The sequence below is a fragment of the Cervus elaphus genome, chromosome 26, assembly GCF_910594005.1.
Source record: "Cervus elaphus chromosome 26, mCerEla1.1, whole genome shotgun sequence".
Lineage (NCBI taxonomy): Eukaryota > Metazoa > Chordata > Mammalia > Artiodactyla > Cervidae > Cervus > Cervus elaphus.
In genome coordinates this window covers 36586762-36605395 of record NC_057840.1, presented here as the reverse complement: position 1 = coordinate 36605395, position 18634 = coordinate 36586762, and the positions used below count along the sequence as shown (strand labels likewise).

Here is an 18634-nt window from a genome sequence, read left to right as displayed (position 1 = left end):
TCACTTGGACCCTTTTGAATACTAGACACCTTTAGAAAACTAGTCCTCCCCATACACATAAATACAAAGATCTGTGTTGACTTTATGCATCTCTGATCTTGTCCTGCCATGAGCCAAACATAGAAAAGATGGTGAGAAATTAAGTCACTGCCTCTCTCCCATCTTCCTTCATCAAGTTCTGGAAGTAGGTCCTCCAAAGCAGAAGCCTATTCCCCAATCAGGTAATCATTATCTAGAGACCTTTTAAAATCTCACAACAATACAACATTGGCTATTAAGTTCTGGAACTTTTCTCCATCCGCAAAGAATCTAACTGTAATAATTGATGACCATCACGTGCTCTAAGTGAGAAAAACATTTTACTATTTTTCCATGGTGGAGCAGGGGACTGTTGTCCGACGTTACACGAGAGATGTGTTGTACCAAACAGAACGTGAGTATGCGGGCTTCATCTACTGAGAACTTCTATGAAGTACTTAGTATGACTCAAAAACAACTCTATATTGCCAAGTCGTTGTGGGAATGTATGGTGTGCACAGTTGGGCATAACTGATAAAAAACCACATGAAGGTATTTATATCTACTTCTGTGGACTCATTCAATGGCACTGAAATATAAATTCACTCATGCTACTCTGAAAGAATATTATTGAGCCTTCTAAGTTCAATAACGGTCAGTTAAACAATTAAAGGGATATTAACAACCAATGATTTATTTAAAAAATAAAATATATGTGAAATGTGTAACTCTACATCTCACTTATACATTTGGGAGGCAGACTGTCTTCTTTCCTTTTTCTCATCTCCAAATACTTGTATTTTTTTGTCTTCTCTGATTCATTCTACACACTTCATTTTTTTTAACTTTATGACTTCATTTTTTTTCCATTGAAGTATAGTAGATTTACAATGGTGTGTTAGTTTCAGGTGTATAGCACAGCGACTCGGTTTCCATCCTAAATAAGTTCCCTAAGGAAAGCCTGTCTCTGAAGATTGATCAAAACCAATTGAAGAAGCATAATGAGCCCCATTTACTAAAAATAAAGAAAAAAAAATGTGTTTAAACAGTCAAACTATCCTTCCACATTCCACTCTGGAGAATTTTGTCTGGATGAAACAATCTACTCTGGAGAAGTTTGTCTGGATGGAACAATCAGGGTTTCCTAGATTCAAGCAAAACTTCTCCCTCTTCCCTCCATTTTCAAAAGAAAAGCAACCATTAAATAGACAAGCATGGGAGAAAAGACAGAACAAAATGTAAACATGCTGCATAATTTCCTTCTGAAATAACCTTTGAAGGATACCAAATTAACTGAGATAGATTCCTAATTATGAGTAAATGTACTGTAAATAGTCTGATGCTCTGTACTTTTCCAATTCCTCCTGTCTGCAAATACCTTGCGTTCAAATCTCCTGTTGCCTCCTAAACCAAATCTGCTGCTGAACCCAGATTCATTGAAAAACACGTGCAGAATGTCATGGAAATATTCAAGATCAAATGCTGCTTTTCATATTTACCACACAGCTGTTTAATGATGCTAAGCCAAGGGAGCTCTGAAATTCCATATAAAAAGAAGAGAAGGCATCTCTATGTCCAAAATGAACTGAAATCCATTTCTGAGTCATGTATAATCATTCTACATAACATTTTGTGAAATAAACTTGAAAACATAATTCCAGGTTATCATAGGCCTTAATAAAGTTTATTGAATTGAAATATTGACTTGGCCATCATTTGCTATCATCAGCGCTCTGGATAGTTCTTAAGACCCAGATATACACACAAGAGGCTGCAAGTGATGAAAGTCATTAAGAAGTGGCTGGTTCCACTCATTTCTCTACCACTCAGAATGTGGCAACTCATCCAGTTCCTAGAGTGCTGTCACAGAAGCTTCTGGCTAACATATAAAGGATGACATAACACGCAACAACTAAGAAAGGAAGTCACCAAGCGGTAATAGGATTCAGCAAGTAAATGATCAGCAGAAGAGTCAAGTTGTCCTAGGCGCAAACGACTGCCCAAACAGCCATGATTACAATTTAGGAAAGTTCACAGAAGCAAGGATCTCTTTCTTACCAAGTATATTTGCTTTAAAGTTGGTTCTAGGAATGCTACTCCAGCATCAAGTTAAAACGCATGTCGTTCCATGGAGCTGTCTTTGATGAGGGAGCAGGGGAAACAGAACAGTCTATCTGTGCACTCCTGGGACCCAAGAGATTCTGACCAGCGGCAAGGAGGACCCAAGACGAAGTGTCAGGAAAAACAGAATATTCTTCCTCAGTGTGTTATTTATTCATTCAATCATGTACTCATTCACTAAATACTGAGTATGTAGGATGTGTCAAATCTTGTTAAAACAATGAAAGACTCTCTTCTAGAGGGGAATGAGGAGATAATACACAAGTAAACAAATGCAAGCTGATTCAGAGAGTGAATAATGTGTGGAAAATAACAAAGCAAGGGGATCCAATGCCGGGGTAGATTACACTGGGTGGTTGGTTAGATAAAGCCTATTGGAGTAGGTGGTATCTCAGCAGAGACCTCTGGGGGGCTTCCCTGGTGGCTCAGAGGTTAAAGCACCTGCCTCCAATGCGGGAGACCTGGGTTCAATCCCTGAGTCGGGAAGATCCCCTGGAGAAGGAAATGGTAACCCACTCCAGTATTCTTGCCTGGAGAATCCCATGGATGGAGTAGCCTGGTAGGCTACAGTCCAGGGGGTCGCAAAGAGTCAGACACAACTGAGCGACTTCACTTCACTATGAAAAGGGGTCGAGGGGAGGGGCAGAGGCATCCAGACAAAAGGAACAGCAAGTAGACTTATTCAGGAAAGTATAAGTCACAACGTGGCTCAAGCACTCAAAGCTATGGCCTATGGGAGCATGGTATAAGAGACCAGGTTGGGGAAAGATTAAACAGGAACCTCTCTGCTGTGGGAAGGATTGGGGTTTGTATTTAAAGTGCAACAAAATCTCACTGGAGAGTTTAAAGAGAAGCATGATGTAACCTGGTTATATTTTTTAAAAATTACCTGGCTACTGTTTGGAGAATGGGTTGACAGAGGCTTAGACTGAGGTTACAGCGATGGGAAGGGAGAGAACTAGATGGATTGGGGACACTTTTTGGAGACGACAGGACTTGCTAATTAATTGGATCTAGGAGTAAAAAATTAGATGTGAGAATTGGACCATAAAGAAAGCTGAGTGACGAAGAATCGATGCTTTTGAACTGTGGCGTTGGAGAAGACTCTTGAGAGTCCCTTGGACTGCAAGGATATTCAACCAGTCAATCCTAAAGGAGATCAGTCCTGAATATTCATTGGAAGGACTGATGCTGAAGCTGAAGGTCCAATAATTTGGCCACCTAATGTGAAGTACTGACTCATTTGAAAAGACCCTGATGCTGGGAAAGATTGAAGGCAGGAGGAGAAGGGGACGACAGAGGATGAGATGGTTGGATGGCATCACTGACTTGATAGACATGAGTTTGAGCAAGCTCCAGGAGTTGGTGATGGAAAAGGAAGCCTGGCGTGTGGTAGTAAATGGGGTTGCAAAGAATTGAACATGACTAGGCGACTGAACTGAACTGAGGGGTAAAGAGGACAAAACAAAGATGATTTCTAAATTTTCGGCTGGAGTGATTAGGTAGAAACAATTCGAAGAGCAATAGGTTTGGAAGGGGGTGGATATTCGGAGTTCTGCTTCTGAGAGCCTTATTAAACATAGTAAGAATATCAATCTTGTAGAGAAAATAAGAAATGTATCCCCTAAACATTTACTCAGTACCTAGCACATAGTAATTGTTCATTAAACTATCATAATTATCTTCAAGTAGGGACTTAAAAGGAGGAGGGCATGGCAACCCTCCCCAGGATTCTTGCCCGGAGAATCCCCATGGACAGAGGAGCCTGGCGGCCTACAGTCCATGGGGCTGCAAAGAGTCGGACACAACTGAGCGACTAAGCACAAATACAGAGATGGAAAAGTAGTTGAGGATGTAAAAGAGCTCTGTGAGAGGTCAGGTGGAGATATAAATCTGCAGGTTATATAGAATGTAGTGTTGCTCAAACCATTTTTTGGAGGAGGACTTTTTTATTTTCGATGTACCCTGTGTGGACCAATATTCTAGTAAAATTCAACAGAAACCTTTACAAATAAAATAAAACAAAGTCCAACTAACTAATGTGCTTGGATGCCAAGGCAATACCAAATTGCTATCACTTTCTTCTCAATTTCTTCTCTTCCTCTCAGTCTCTCTAGGTATCTCTGGCTACAGATGAATATGGAACAATCAGCAGACCAGCCCAGGCCCAGGGAGTACCCTGTGAATAACACTGGTCCTCAAAGTCAGGGTTAGCTAGAGAGGAAGGCCCTGGAGCAAGCAGAGACACAATTCAGTGGAGAAGGGGGTGGGTGGGGAAGTCTAGGTGGGTGTTCAGTAAAGGAGCCTGAAATAATGATAGCAGTGTTTGAATGTATGAACACACAGCAATGGGAAACCATATAGACTTACAAGCGTGCACGCTGCTCAGTCCAGTCTAACTCTACAACCTCATGGACTGTAATCTGCCAGGCTTCTCCACCCATGGAATTTTTCAAGCAAGAATACTGGAGTGGGTTGCCATGTCCTACTCCAGGGGATCTTCCCCACCCAGGGATGAACCCGGGTCTCTTATCTGCACTTGCAGGCGGCTTCTTTACGGGCTGATTTACCTGGGAAGCCCATATTTACAGGCAATCAGTTTTAAATAAGAACGAGGGGGAAAAGAGCCAATCATTCCTGCCAGGAACTCACTTCTCTTCCCACAGATGTCACATCTGAAGAGAGAGACACCCGCTTCCCTAATTCACCCTCACAAACACTTCAATCTAATCATCGGAGATGCAATCTAACGCTCAGGATGCAGTAAATATCCAAAGCTCCTTCACTATCAAGCTGGGCTCCGCTTGCGAAGTGCACAATTATCAGACCTGATCGCTATGGAGCTGACCTGGAAGGCTGCTTCCAGCCCGAGCATCAACACCTCACCTAGTAATCCAGGACTCTTGCCCTGTCATCAGCTTCTCTCACTCAAAACTCTGGCTCCAGGGGTCCTGATGTCCGAGACAAGACATATGCCCAGGCCCGAGAGAGAGAGAGAGAGAGAGAGAGCATATAAGATCATTCTTAGGGAAGAGGGTCAGATTCGGGGCTGAGGACTTCAGTAAAATAAAGAACCCTTGGTAAAAGTAGAGTCCCCTGGGAAGCAACACTTGCTTAATTTAACCTCATACTTCTCTGAACCCCCAGGGACGGCTTCCAATGGGACATTCCCCCCCCACACACACACCCCTTCTTGCACCTGTTTTGTTTCTTAAAAGACAGGCTTCTGCTTCTGCTTTCACATCATCTCCTAAACCGCAAGATGAACGCGGGCTGCCAGGGAACCTGAAGTTGGAAGGCGCCTAGGCGCGAGAGCCTGTCTCATCCAGGGAGGCTCCCAGGTCTCCAAGGTGCCCGCGAAGCCGCGGACCCCAGGGGCGGCGACCCGGAGCTCCCCACCGAGCCCCCGAGCGCAGCGGGCGCCGAGGCGAGGCGGGCGCGCGGGGGCCGGCGGCCCGGGAGGGGCGGGCGGTGACTCACGCGGCCGGGGGCCGCGGCGGCACCTCCGGCCGAGCCGGGCGAGGGGCTGCGCCCGCCCGCGGGGCGCATGCGCGCTGCCGAGCGGCGCCCGCTCCCTCCCCGCCCACCTCTCCCTCCTCCCCCTCCCCCCGCCCCTTCATCCCCGCCTGGCTCCCTCTCTCCTCGCCCGCCGGGTGCTGAAGTTGGGCGGATGGCAGCAAACCGGCTCCGCTAGAGGACCGAGCCGCTCAGCCCCGCGCCCCCGGACCCATCGCTGCGCTGCCCACACCTCCAGGCGACTGGGTAAGATGTTGCCTCCGATCCTGAGCGGTGCTAAGTCAATGACATCAAAATGTCTGCTTTGCACCGATGGGTGCATTTTTTTTTTTTAAGGTAGTAGTGCGTGGGTGCGGAGGGGAAGGAAAGAGGGGGCGGAGAGTGCAACTGTCTATGCGCCGGCGGGGGAGTCTGCCGAGGCGGGTGGGGGGTCCTCTGGGCCGCCCCAGAGACCGCGGGAGGAAGCGGGGGCCGCGCCGCGGGTTTGAGAAGTTAAATCCCGCGTTGCAGCCTCGGCGCGGTGCGCTCGTCGCCCTCCGGTTGCTGCGGACCCGCTGGGCGAGTGTCCTGCCCGCCCCGGGAACCTCGGGTCGGGTTCCCCCAGCGGAGAGCCGGGCGCCTTGGGGATCAGAGCTAGGGCCGGGGGGGGGGGCGGCGGCGGCGGCGGCGGGAGACCCCGCGGGGGCTCAAGGTCCCGCCGATTTGGTCGGCTGCTTGTTAGCAAACCGAATGTGAAATTAACAGTGTTCAATCGAACGGGCACCTCGGGGTGGTATTTTCTTCTTTCTTTACCTTTGGGAAAATGCAGGTGGGGAAGATGTCAGGGGAGGGGGGTGGGGTCGGTGCAAAAATGCATACCTTGAGCGTCGGTAAAATAGCTGAGGGGTGTGTGTGTGTGTGTGTGTGTGTAGGGGATGGGGGCCTCTCTTTTGTTCTTTCCCCTCCTTTAGGTCGGAGGGAAGGGAGTTCCAGTGTGCACTGCTTGGGGTAGATTTCACAGCCATCCAGGGGCGAGGAGGTGGAACGCCCACCAAACCCCTAGCCGCTGCCCGGGTGGGTGTATCCGGGACTCTTACTATAGGTGGTGCTGATTCTTTATAATGTCGCTAGAATTCCCGTTTAATAGCGGCTGACTCGCCAGCCTTCCTCCTCCCCTGCCTCTTCTTGTGCTGCGGCAGAGGCTGGGTGCAGACACTCGGCCGTTTCCTCTACTCCCTACCTCCCTGTCTCTGAAAAATGTCGGAGGACTTGAGGATGGCGGAGAGACAGAGCTGGTCTCGGAAACCACGGATGGGGAGATGCTCCTGGCGAGCGGGAGGCTGCTGGCAGGGCTTCCCCAGCAGCCCGCGCCAGCCTCAGGAGTCTCTGGGCTCCTGGGTACAGAGCAAGGGTGGCCTTGGCCAAAAACGATGCCCACCGTGCGGGAGACACGCCCTGCGCCCTCCGCCTCCATCCGGAACCCCTGAAGGGACACCCACTCACCTGGGACAGTCTCGGTCGCTCTGGCAAGAATGACCCTGGCTCCTGGCATAGTAGTTTTCCTAATCACTCTGACCTTTCCATAAACGTTTCCTTCTTTAAAAAGAGGTACTCGAAGGTTTGTCTAGAGAACTTTGCAGTCTTCCCACAGTTTTTCTTTTTCTTTTTAAAAATTGTTATACAGCCAGACTCTTTCCATCATGGGATGGTTGTCACAAATAATAATGAGAGCAATCTTGCAGTTTGATTCCCGATTAAAATACGCGTTTCTGAGACTGTCGTCTGCATTTCCGGCATTCACATACACTGGTTTTCCGGGTGATGAACCCTCTGAAAATCATTTAATTGGAGAAATGAGAAACGGTTTTCACTCTTGTAATGAGTAATAATCTTTCCGTCCGGGTTTCATAGCTTCTAGACATTATTTGTATTAAATACTTTCGAAAACTGTGAAACACTTTGGGTAAATTGTATTGCTTCTTGTGACAACAATAGCAGTTATCTGTGAAACATACATTTTGCACTAGTATCTGATGAAAAGCTGATTTGTATTCATTAATTCAAATGAATGAGCCGTTTGACCTCCTCCAACTAAGTTACTATTATTAAGCTGTTTTTTCTGTTAGCATGAACTAAAACAATAATTAGCACACTCATGGGAGAGTAGACATTCACTGTTTTAATAATCTAAAAAACCGTATTTAAAGAAGTCATGGTAGGGTAGTTTATTTACAGTTTTTGGAGATGAGAAAAGTGTTTATTTACAAAGGATTGGATGGTATCATTTATTAAATGAGATGAATCTCCATGACAATGCCACCTGATCTCAGAGCCCTGGGCACTTATCCTTCTTCCTGAATTTGTAGTCTGAAAGATTAAGAGACCCACCTAATTTACAGAACAAGCAACAGAAGGTGTCTGATGTGCTAAACTCTACCCTCTTGCTCTGGCTCCTCAACTATTCCTTGGTTTTTAGTCCCTACCAAAGAGAATTAACAAAAAGAGTTAATTTGCTATTCCTGATCATTAATAAGGCATCCAGCTTTTCCTGCTCAAATAGATATCTCTCTGCCTTCAGGGAATCTTTCTACAGAGATCTGGGCTTCCCTGTGGGCTCAGATGGTAAAGAATCTGCCTGCAATGCAGGAGACCCAGGTTCAATCCCTGGGTGGGGAAGATCCCCTGGAGAAGGGAATGGCTACCCACTCCAGTATTCTTGCATGGAGAATTCTAAGGACAGAGGAGCCTGGTGGGCTACAGTCCATGGGCTCATGAAGAGTTGGGCACAACTGAGCGACTAACACTTCACTACAGTGTCCTAAATTATTTGAACTCATAATGTTGAGAGTCTAATTCATTATCATTCCTGTGGATGTCTCAGACTTTTTAAAATAATGAAAAAAAAAATTCCTTAACACTTCTTACCACTAAGGCCAGGGCCTTTGAATAAAAGGAGAAATGTTTATATCCTCACCCATTTGACCTTATTATAACAGCCAAATCCAAAAGTAAATTGATAAAAATTCTGATTGACTCAAGAATTAAAAGTAAGAAAGCATTTACCTGTTAATTTGCAGTTGTAGAGATCGTGGCCTTCACATTAGAAATCCGTTTGCTAAAAGACATGGGCTTTTCTGGAAAAGTGAAAGGTGGGCATGGATAAGGAAATATGGAGCCAAGAGAGATGGGAGCCTATCCAACTGCATTTCTGCTGAGAAGTTTTTTTCTGATAGCCCAACTCTGCTTACTTAACAATGAAAATACATTGCACCACCCAGAAGGGCAAATACAAGGACCACTGTACACACAATGGATGAGAATAAAGTTGCTTATGTGCTATGCTTCTGCTTAACATGTCCAACTCTTTAGCCCTTCGGATTGTAGCCTACCAGGCTCCTCTGTCTGTGAGATTTTTCAGGCACGAATACTGGAGTGGGTTGCCATTTCCTTCTCCAGGGGGATCTTCCCGACCTAGGGATCAAAACCATATCTCCTGTGTCTCCTGCATTGCAGCTGGATTCTTTACCCACTGAGCCATCAGGTTCCATGATAGTAAAAAGTATTTTATTTCATTTGATTATTACAGGTAGAGTATAAGTGTGAATTCATTATAGAGGTTTAAAATCACATGCTATTTCCAGGGAGTGACCTGGATCCTCAGAAATACGATAAATGTTTATGGAAGTGTTAAAGAAATGAAACAGTCCTTAGATTTAGGTAGCCAGGTCTTTTAATGTTAGATTATATTTACCCTCACCATCTCTTCCCATCTCCACTTCCCCCCCAAAGACTTCCCTAATATCCAGAAAAATTTCTTTCTCTTGTTATTCTTGCTGCTGTGCCAATACCTAGCACAATATCTGGCAACAGGCAAATATTAAATAAGAACTTATTCAATAAATGAATTTTGCAGAGTGGGCATGGATCACAAAAGACTTTCTTGATTTTTACATTTGTTTAGAAGAATGCTCACGTTCATTACCAAATATACTAGTTTGAGATTCTAAAGATCATGTTCATAGTCCTACATCTTTGCAGGAAGCCATTTTTAGAATTGTCACTTTGTGAATATTCATGTTTTTGCCATAATACTGCTATTGTTGATATGTTTCAAACTTTAATTAAAGTTTAAATTACCTGTAGGCAGGCATGGGCATGATGAACACAAGCTTTGGGGCCGGTTGACTTTAGTTTTTTTCCTGGCTCCTCTGTGTAATAGCTTTGTCACCGTGGTCAAGTCAGTTACCTGCTTTGAGCCTCGGTTTCTTCCGATATAACAATAGGGATAAACACCCACTTCCTGAGATGTTTGCAAGCATAAATATAGTGCAGTGTATATAAAGTGCTGGGTATGTGCCTAGCGTGTCTTCCAAAGCCTAAAAAACTGCTACTGAATATATGGGGCAGTTTACGACCAGTTCATTTCCTATGAATCAACAGGCATTTTTTTTTTAAAGAATTAGAATCACATTATAGAGCTTCATACTTGCCTTTTCAAACAACAGATATTACTTTGTTGGTATTTTCCAAGAAACTGAAATCAGTATTTTTAATATAATTTAGTGATTGCAAAATAGTTCACCTTATGCATTTCAGTTTATTAGGTAATCTTTCAATGTTTATGTTATTTCCAGTATTTTACTGTTTTAAGTGATGTGCATTCTTAGGCATAGGTTTTTATGGCTTTTTTTTTCCCTTTAGGCTTGATACTTAGGATATCTAGATCTCTGCAAAATAATATCATCTTTTAAAAAATCATTACTAATTTGATATGTTGAAATGATATTTTCAAACTTTTATTTCTTTGGTTACTAAGAATGCTTATAATTTTTATTTGCTATGCTTACAGCAGCTTTTTTTTTTTTTTTTTGTCTTGAGGATCATTTGTTCAAGTCTTCTGCCACCTTGTCCACTGTATTCTGAATGATTTTATTTATTTGAAATGCTAATGTTAATTTTAAGAGACACGGCTGGAGAAGGATCAGCCATGGGATTAGGGCTGCTGTGGTGTCCATAACTTACTGCCACTTGCCACCACGCTTGGTCCTTCCAAAGCACACATGTCCTCTTACTCGTTGAGGTCTATCATTTTTGTGTGCTATGCACGTACACTCACACCTTACTAACAAGAAGGATGTATCTTACAGAAGAACTTCAACTTTCTGGCCAACCCAACACATGACATGACCAGTTCTCAGATTTTCATTAACTGTTTCTGCCAGTTGCCAGGGTAAACTTTTGAGATTTCCCGAGATAAGTGAGATTGAAAGGAAATAGGCAAGTCGATGGGGGTCCTCCAGAACATTAATTGAAGTTTCTCATCAGAATGAAATCAAGTAAGTTTCATAAGGCCATGTCATATTAGAATCCTAACTTACCTCATTTTTTAGCTGGAGGTGAAACTTAAATCTTTAAAAGTTGAGGCTAATCTGGTACCTTAATGAGTGGTGTTTCATGTGATTTAGTGCTCTGATAAGTTCCTGGTTTTGAATTTTTAAATTCTGTGACTATAGACAGTTGGTTTCAAAAGCTTAAATATTTAGCTTGGAAAATCTATAAAGCCCCTCAGCTGTTAAACTACCTAGAAAGTGTAAAATTTTTTATAATTATTACTGGTTCCAGTTTATCAAATATTGTAAAACCTCAGTAATACAGAATGTGTAAGCCTGGAATTTATAATGAATAAGAGGCCCCTGTAGGAGGAACAGTGAGGTCTGGTGGAACAGAAACGCTTGTTTGAAATAGAACTGGATTTGCATTCTTGCTCTACTGTTTACTAGATGTGCAGGCTTTTTTTTGCTAAACTCTGTAAATGCTTTATACTTGAAATTCTAACATGAGTAATAAACATCTAAAATCTCTCTGAATTCCTTAAACTTTGTGTTTGAGATTAAAAAAAAAGCTCTGTGTCAATAAATATAATTTTATTATAGACAATGAATGTGGTTCACAAAGCAAATATTTACTTCCTTGGATTCGGTCACAGGCTTTTCAAGGAACTTCTGATTGGCTGTTGAAATACAAAGGTTATAATTCAAGAGCCATGGCATTACATTAAACAGACACAACCCAGGGGAAATTATGACATAAATGAAATGAGCAGGTAAGTGTTTATTTCATTTCTTTAATTATCTTGGGTCTTCCCAGTGGCATCATGAGTTAAATTCAAGGAAAACTCTTTTGTGAAAGTTGACAACAGACTGTATTTCAATAAATGGTCAGGGCTTAGTTTTTTTTTGTTTTTTGGCATATTATGACAGGCTATCTAATCTAGAGATTTTACGAATCCATTTTGGTTCTTGGAAAACTACCTCATATCTCCACCCTATTTCCCTCAACTCTTTTCCTTTTTCAGGCTTCAATTAATCAAAATCAACAAAGATTTGAAAGTCTGCTGTAACAATGGCAACTGTGCGATTTAATTTAGAGGATGTGAAAAAGCATATGTCAAAGAGACTTTAGAAGCAGGGAATGCAATTTGGTAGAAAGAGTTCAAACTTTGGATTCAAATAGCCAGAGATTTAGCCTTAACATTGTTGAGTCTTAGTATCATTATCTGTAAATTGAAGACTGATTGTTATGTATCTTAAAAATGCTGAGTGATTAAATGAAATGATGTCCATAATTTGTCATCTATTGACAATCACTATGCCGCTGTTATGGGACTTCCCGGGCAGCGCTACTGGTAAAGAACCTGCCTGCCAATTCAGGAGACTTAAGAGACACGGGTTTGATCCCTTGATTGGGAAGATCCCTGGAGGAGGGCCTGGCAGACCACTCCAGTATTCTTGCCTGAAGAATCCCATAGACAGGGTGGCTTGGTGGGCTGCGGTCCATAAGGTTACAACCATAAGGTCTCAGAGTCGGCCATGACTGAAGTGACTTAGGATACACATGCAATTGTTAGATACTGTCCTAGAGTTAAACAATGAAAAATAAACCCAGGAATAATTAAAATAATTAAGATAAACCCAAGAAACATCAGTAGATCCTAAGTGCTGAAAGACATTTTTGTTTCTTGCCAGGATTTTTCTTGATTAATGGATCCTGAATTAATGTGGAAGCCGTTCTCCTAGTGTCTGCCGTGTTGCCGTGTTATTCTTTCCTGACCAGCTTGTTTAACCAACCTGTTAAGTGAACAGTCATTCATTCATAAACATTCTCAAGCACATATTATGTGCCAGGCCCTGCGATATGATTTTGGATGCAAAAAAAAAAAAAAAAAGATTAAACATGGCCCCTTTCTGCAAGTTCACACAGAAGCTTCTTCAACTTAGTATTATTTTGTTTGCATCAGTTGAGCCCTGGTTGTTCTGAGTTTACAAGTCATAACTAGAGATGGTGTGGAAGTAATGAGAAAAGATCTCCTGAGGATTTAGAAATTTTAGGCTCATTGACTTCCAAGTGTAGCAATCTCTGCTCCTAAAGAAAGCTCTAAGCAGAGGCTCAGATAAGGGGAAGGGAAAATAGGAAGTGGTTCGCTGGAGCTCAGTGGATGATTTACCAGCCCCCAGGTCCAAACCACAGACCTGAGGCTCAGCCGTCTCTGTGGACGCACCCCAACTCCCAAATCTCCCTCTTCAAAGTGGCCACCTTTGTCTGCAAACGGGTGTACTGTGCCTACCCCTCTCCCCTTCACTTAAAGACTACCCTGGGTGATCATTGGGATGTTATTTCAGGTATGTTGGGGGAGGGCGTAAGTAAAGGGAGACAGAGAAAATGAATACCCCACCCTTCCTGAGGACCCACATTTCCCATAAAATAAATATATTGTCATTTTTTTCTCCCAGTATGATTGCAGTTCTTGCACTGATAACAGTCTTTTTGTAATATAGTAAATTGACCAGAAGGGGCTTCCTGGTGGTTCAGTGATAAAGAATCCTCCTGCCAATGGCGGATACTTGGGTTCAGTCCCTGGGTTGGGAAGATCCCCGGAGAAGGGAATGGCAACCCACTCCGGTATTCTTGCCTCGGAAATCCCACGGACAGAGGAGCCTGGTGGGCTGCAGGCCATGGGGGTCACAAAAGAGTTGGACATGACGCAGCAACTAAAACAACAACACGATTGACCAGAAATCCAGAATATTCTTTTCAGATATGAAAAAAAAGAAATTTGTTTTTGAAGAAAACGTCTTCAGCACCTACTTGTTGAAATCACTAACGTGATGTCTAAGTCTAGCAACTAGATTTTTCCTGATCTAGGATGATTTGATATCATTTGTAAAACCAGAAGGCTTCAAGTCCTTCCTAGCAAAATGTTATGAATGTACAGTTAATTTAGCCGTATATAGTAATGAAAGAATTGGCATTATGAATGAATTAACTGGAAAATAAGCTGAACCCTCATTTCAGCCACCAGATTTAACTTGCTTATCTTTAAAACTTTAATTGGGCTGCTAATAAGTAACCATTTGTATTAATTTGGGAGTTGAACATATTTCTCAATTTATTTCACTCAGAACTACTATACAACATTTTTCTGGTGACCTATGAGTTTAGTATGGCCAAGACTCACTAGATAAAAGCGAAGGAAAATGAGTATCTTTTTTGAAAGCACTAAGGCATAGCTATGCTATATATTTCTGTTTAATTTTTTATGCTGAAAACCAAGGGATAGAGAAATTCTTATGCATTGGAATTGTCCCCAAAGTTTAATATTTTAAAAAGATGATTTTATGTGTCAGTGTCTGAGTATATGGGCATACTTTTTGCTTATGAGTTGAGAGCAGGAAACAACTGACCTGATGCTTATGCAGTCATAACCAAATGCTGGGAGGAGAAGATACATACTTGAAAATCCAGGGGGAGGTACATTGAGGTAAGAATGAAAGTCAAGTAAAAAACAGAAAGACTGGGCCCAGAAAAGGAGACTATTAGCTACAAACTTACTTCTTAAGGTATAATGTCATTCAGTACATTATTATGTAACTCCACTGTATTATGTAACCACCTCCAGTTTTGTAAATTCATGTGATCTAATCTTAAGAAGGTAATTTTTCCCCCCCAATTCAGTTTTTTCATTGATTGAAGATCTGAGTAATACAAGTGGTATTTCATGAGGTAGAATTTCATTAAATAAGTGTTAATTCCAGGATGGAAAAAAATGTAGAGCACTTTTCTTGACTTGACATAAGTTATGTTAATAGTTAAAAATTCTTGTAGGTGACACTCAAATTCAACTGCATTGATAGAAAATCTGCTCCAAATTTTCTTTTTAAATGTCACTATTCCTAAGTCCATCTTGCATAAAATTAATTTTATGTTTTTGTGTGACAAGGAGATCTTTACATTTTGCTTTAAAATACCAGCAATGAATAAATGCACATTGTTTTATTGAGCAGTAGACGGTACAATGACTTAACATCCAAACTATTTATTAAGACTTTGAAGGAGTGACAAGTGTGTTTGGAGGAGATTATTTTTAAGGGAATGTGGATTTATGGCTTAGCAAAAACACTGAAAGTAATTACTTGGTGAAGCTGCTGATTACAACCAAAATCTATGTTGCACTGAGTGCCCTGACCCCTGACCACTAGTCCCAGGAAAGTCCAAGTCTGGTCAAGTCTGGTTAGATCTCAGGGAAAAAGAAGGAGGAACTGTGCTTGAAATTGGACCCTACAATCTAAAAAATTAAATTATGAATAGGCAGAAATGATGGAAGAAGAGTGGTCTTTTGGTGCACCTGTTAATGGCCCACGTGGGTCTGGTTTTCCAAGTGTTTGCATTCTGTTCCCAACTAGCCTTCTGATTCAGCTACTCAGCCCTCTCACCATTTTCATTTCCTGCCTCCTTATTCACAGTTAATGCAACTCACTGGAGCCTTACTCTGTAATTGGGAATACATGTGGTCAGTCGCTAAGTCGTGATCGACTCTTTGCAACCCCATGGACTGTACCCTCCTGCCAAGTTCCTCTGTTCATGGGACTTCTCAGGCAAGAATACTGGAGTTTGTTGCCTTGTCCTCCTCCAGGGGATCTTCCCGGCCCAGGGATCAAACCTGAGTCTCCTGCATCTTCTGCGTTGGCAGACAGGTTTTTTACCACTGAGAATTGGGAGCAGTATCATTAAATAAATCATAGCCAAGCCTTAAAGAACCTAAAGACTAGTTGAAGAAAGAAAATGGGTGTGTAAATTGCTATCACTGTTCTGTTCTATGGAGAAGGCAATGGCACCCCACTCCAGTACTCTTGCCTGGAAAATCTCATGGACAGAGGAGCCTGGTAGGCTGCAGTCCATGGGGTTGCTAAGAGTCAGACACGACTGAGCGACTTCACTTTCACTTTTCACTTTCATGCATTGGAGAAGGACATGGCAACCCACTCCAGTGTTCTTGCCTGGAGAATCCCAGGGATGGGGGAGCCTGGTGGACTGCCTGCCGTCTATGGGGTCACACAGAGTTGGACATGACTGAAGTGACTTAGCAGCAGAAGCAGTTCTAGGAGAAAAATAAAATGCTGTGAGGAATTTTCAATTCATTTTAGGTGGTCAGACCAGAATCTGGTAGACATTTCTTAGAAGCGGTAACATTTTTTCAAAGTACTAAAAGATGAAAATTTGACAAGGAATGGCCTTCCAGGCTCAGAGACAATGTAAAGAAAGAAAGGCACAGAACTAGGGAAAGTCGAAAAATACTTTGTGGCACAGTTTTCCAGAAGTACAAAGTACAGGCAGGAAATCACAGGATAAAGCTAAGGAGGAGACAGATACTGGTGGGTGTTAACATCCAAGTGAAAAGCTAACATCGTCCCTGCTAGGGGCAGAGTGCCGTGGGTGTCGAATAAATAGGACATTACAGGATGAAGACTGTACATGTCAGATCTGGGCAGAGGGGAGGAGAAGGCAGCAGGAACACGATTTCAGCTCTTCAGGTGAGAGAAGATGAGGCCTTAACTGGGAAAACATCCAAAGGCTAACTGAAGGCAGTTGGGAAGATGATATCATGAAAACCTGTTCCACTCAGAGCTTTCAAGACTTGGTCACCATTGAGATTTAGAAGATGTGAAAAGACCCTTAAACCCAACATAGATTTGAGCCTGTGTATCTAGGTAATGCAGATGCCATTAAGACCTGGAGAAACCAAACTGATGAAGAGGCTGAGTTCAGCCTGGGGAAGGCTTTGCCAGATCCATCAGGGTTGTTGATTAAAAACCCAATTGATTCAGTAGGAAGCAAGAAGTCTGCTCTTAGCTATGTCAGTAGAGGCACAGAGCGTCTAGAAGGAAGTTGAGGACACTTCTGTACTGTTCTGCATTTTTCAAACCACAACTAGTGTGCTGTTTTGAATTTCTTTCCTTCTGGACACCCTGGTTAGAGTTTTGTGATAAGAATAGTAAAATGAACAGACACCGGTCATTCATGGGAGAAGTGATTATTGGAGGCATTTGTACTTTTTTAACCTGGAGTAGAGTGGTTTGCCTAGAGAATATGTGTGTTTCTCCATTTGGAGAAGAGCCATGTGAAATGATTAGGCTCATTTTAAATTGCCCCAGTGACATAACAGGAATAACAGAACCACATGGCAGAGTAGTGAGGAGATAGTACAGACATTGCCCTGTGTCAAATGTAAATTTGGCATTTAATGTAACTTAGCTGTTTGCTGTTGTTGCTTAGTCGTTTGGTCTTGCCTGACTCTTTGCCACCCCATGGACCGTAGCCTGCCAGGCTCCTCTGTCTGTGGGATTCTCCAGGCAAGAATACTGGAGTGGGTTGCCATTCCCTTCTCCAGGGGATCTTCCTGACGCAGGGATCGAACCCGCATCTCCTGCGCTGCAGGCAGACGCTTTACCAACCACTGTCTCTGTTCAGTTCAGTTGCTCAGTCATGTCCGACCCTTTGCGACCCCATGGACTGCAGTACACCTGGCTTCCATCACCAACTGTCTTTACCACTGTCTTAAAAATAGCATTAGAACCAGTGGGGACATGTGGTTGAGATAGATTTTACTGTCCTATTGAGAAGAACCGTTTAACAGTCCGAGCCGGCTTGGTAGATGGGCTGCCTTGAAAAGTGATGAGTTTACTGACAAATGCTTAGTGGATAAACAGTTGGCAGAGATGTTGTGGAGATGAGTTAAGGGTTTGGAGGGTAAAAGATCTGCAAGGCCTCATTCTGACTCTGCAGTTCAATTGGCTCCAGGGAATTTGGAATATAGACTCAGGAGAGATGTTTCAGCTAGAGATAAACCTTGAAACTCTTTTTTTAAGAGGTGGTGGTAGTAAGTGATTACCAAAGGAAAATGTTTAGGGAGTAGCAGGACCTTGGAATAGAATCCTGGAGAGTATCTATGTTGAACGGGCATATGGGAAAAGAAGGAAACTAAAATACATGCATATATATATCATACGTAAGATGGTCAGAATGGGAGAAAAATGTGTTAAAAAGAAAATGATACTCGTTTTTCTCTTTCTGACTTGCTTTACTCTGTATGAGAGACTCTAGGTCCATCCATGTCTTTTCAAATGACCCAACTTCATTTCTTTTTATGGCTGAGTATAAAATAGATAATGAGACCCTACTGTGTAGCTCAAGGAACCCTACCCAGGGCTTTGTGGTGACCTCCATGAGAAGGATATCCAAAAAAGAGGGGAGGTATGTATACAAATGGCTGATTCACTTTGCTGTATGGTCGAAACTCACATGACATTGTGAAGCAACAATATAATCCAGTAAAATTTAATTTAAAAAAGAGAGTGAAGACACGGTAGTATACCATGAAATCAAGAAAGTGGAATTACTCTTAGCCAGTTTCATTCATATTTATAGCTCTCTCCCAGAAAAGGTTGGAAAAGAGACAGGTTAGGGAAGGAAGAGCAGCTGGTTATGTCATGTGGCAGAGAGGGTAAGATCAGGAAATTCCTTGGGATTGTCTAGAAAGCACTTGTGATTAATGATTTATACACTTTCTGTTTCCAAGAGGTTTGGGGCAGCTTAAACAAAAGCACTTTCACAGATGGCAATGAAAATTAAACAATATATAGGTAAGAAGCCACAGAGAGAAATA

General features: G+C 42.6%; 1 protein-coding gene across 4 annotated transcripts in view; it reads left to right on the top strand.

The window, feature by feature from the left end:
- The first annotated feature begins 5758 nt into the window (after positions 1-5758).
- The window catches only part of RGS17 (regulator of G protein signaling 17), a 100127-nt gene continuing 87251 nt past the window's right edge, over positions 5759-18634 (top strand). For 3 of the 4 annotated variants that reach the window (XM_043888544.1, XM_043888543.1, XM_043888546.1), the window contains exons 1-2: positions 5759-5901; positions 11621-11737. In XM_043888544.1, the coding sequence (XP_043744479.1) occupies positions 11730-11737 (8 nt within the window). In that variant the 5' untranslated portion in view covers positions 5759-5901; positions 11621-11729. The remainder of the gene's footprint in view (positions 5902-11620; positions 11738-18634) is intronic. The other variant, XM_043888545.1, reaches the window with a different exon arrangement.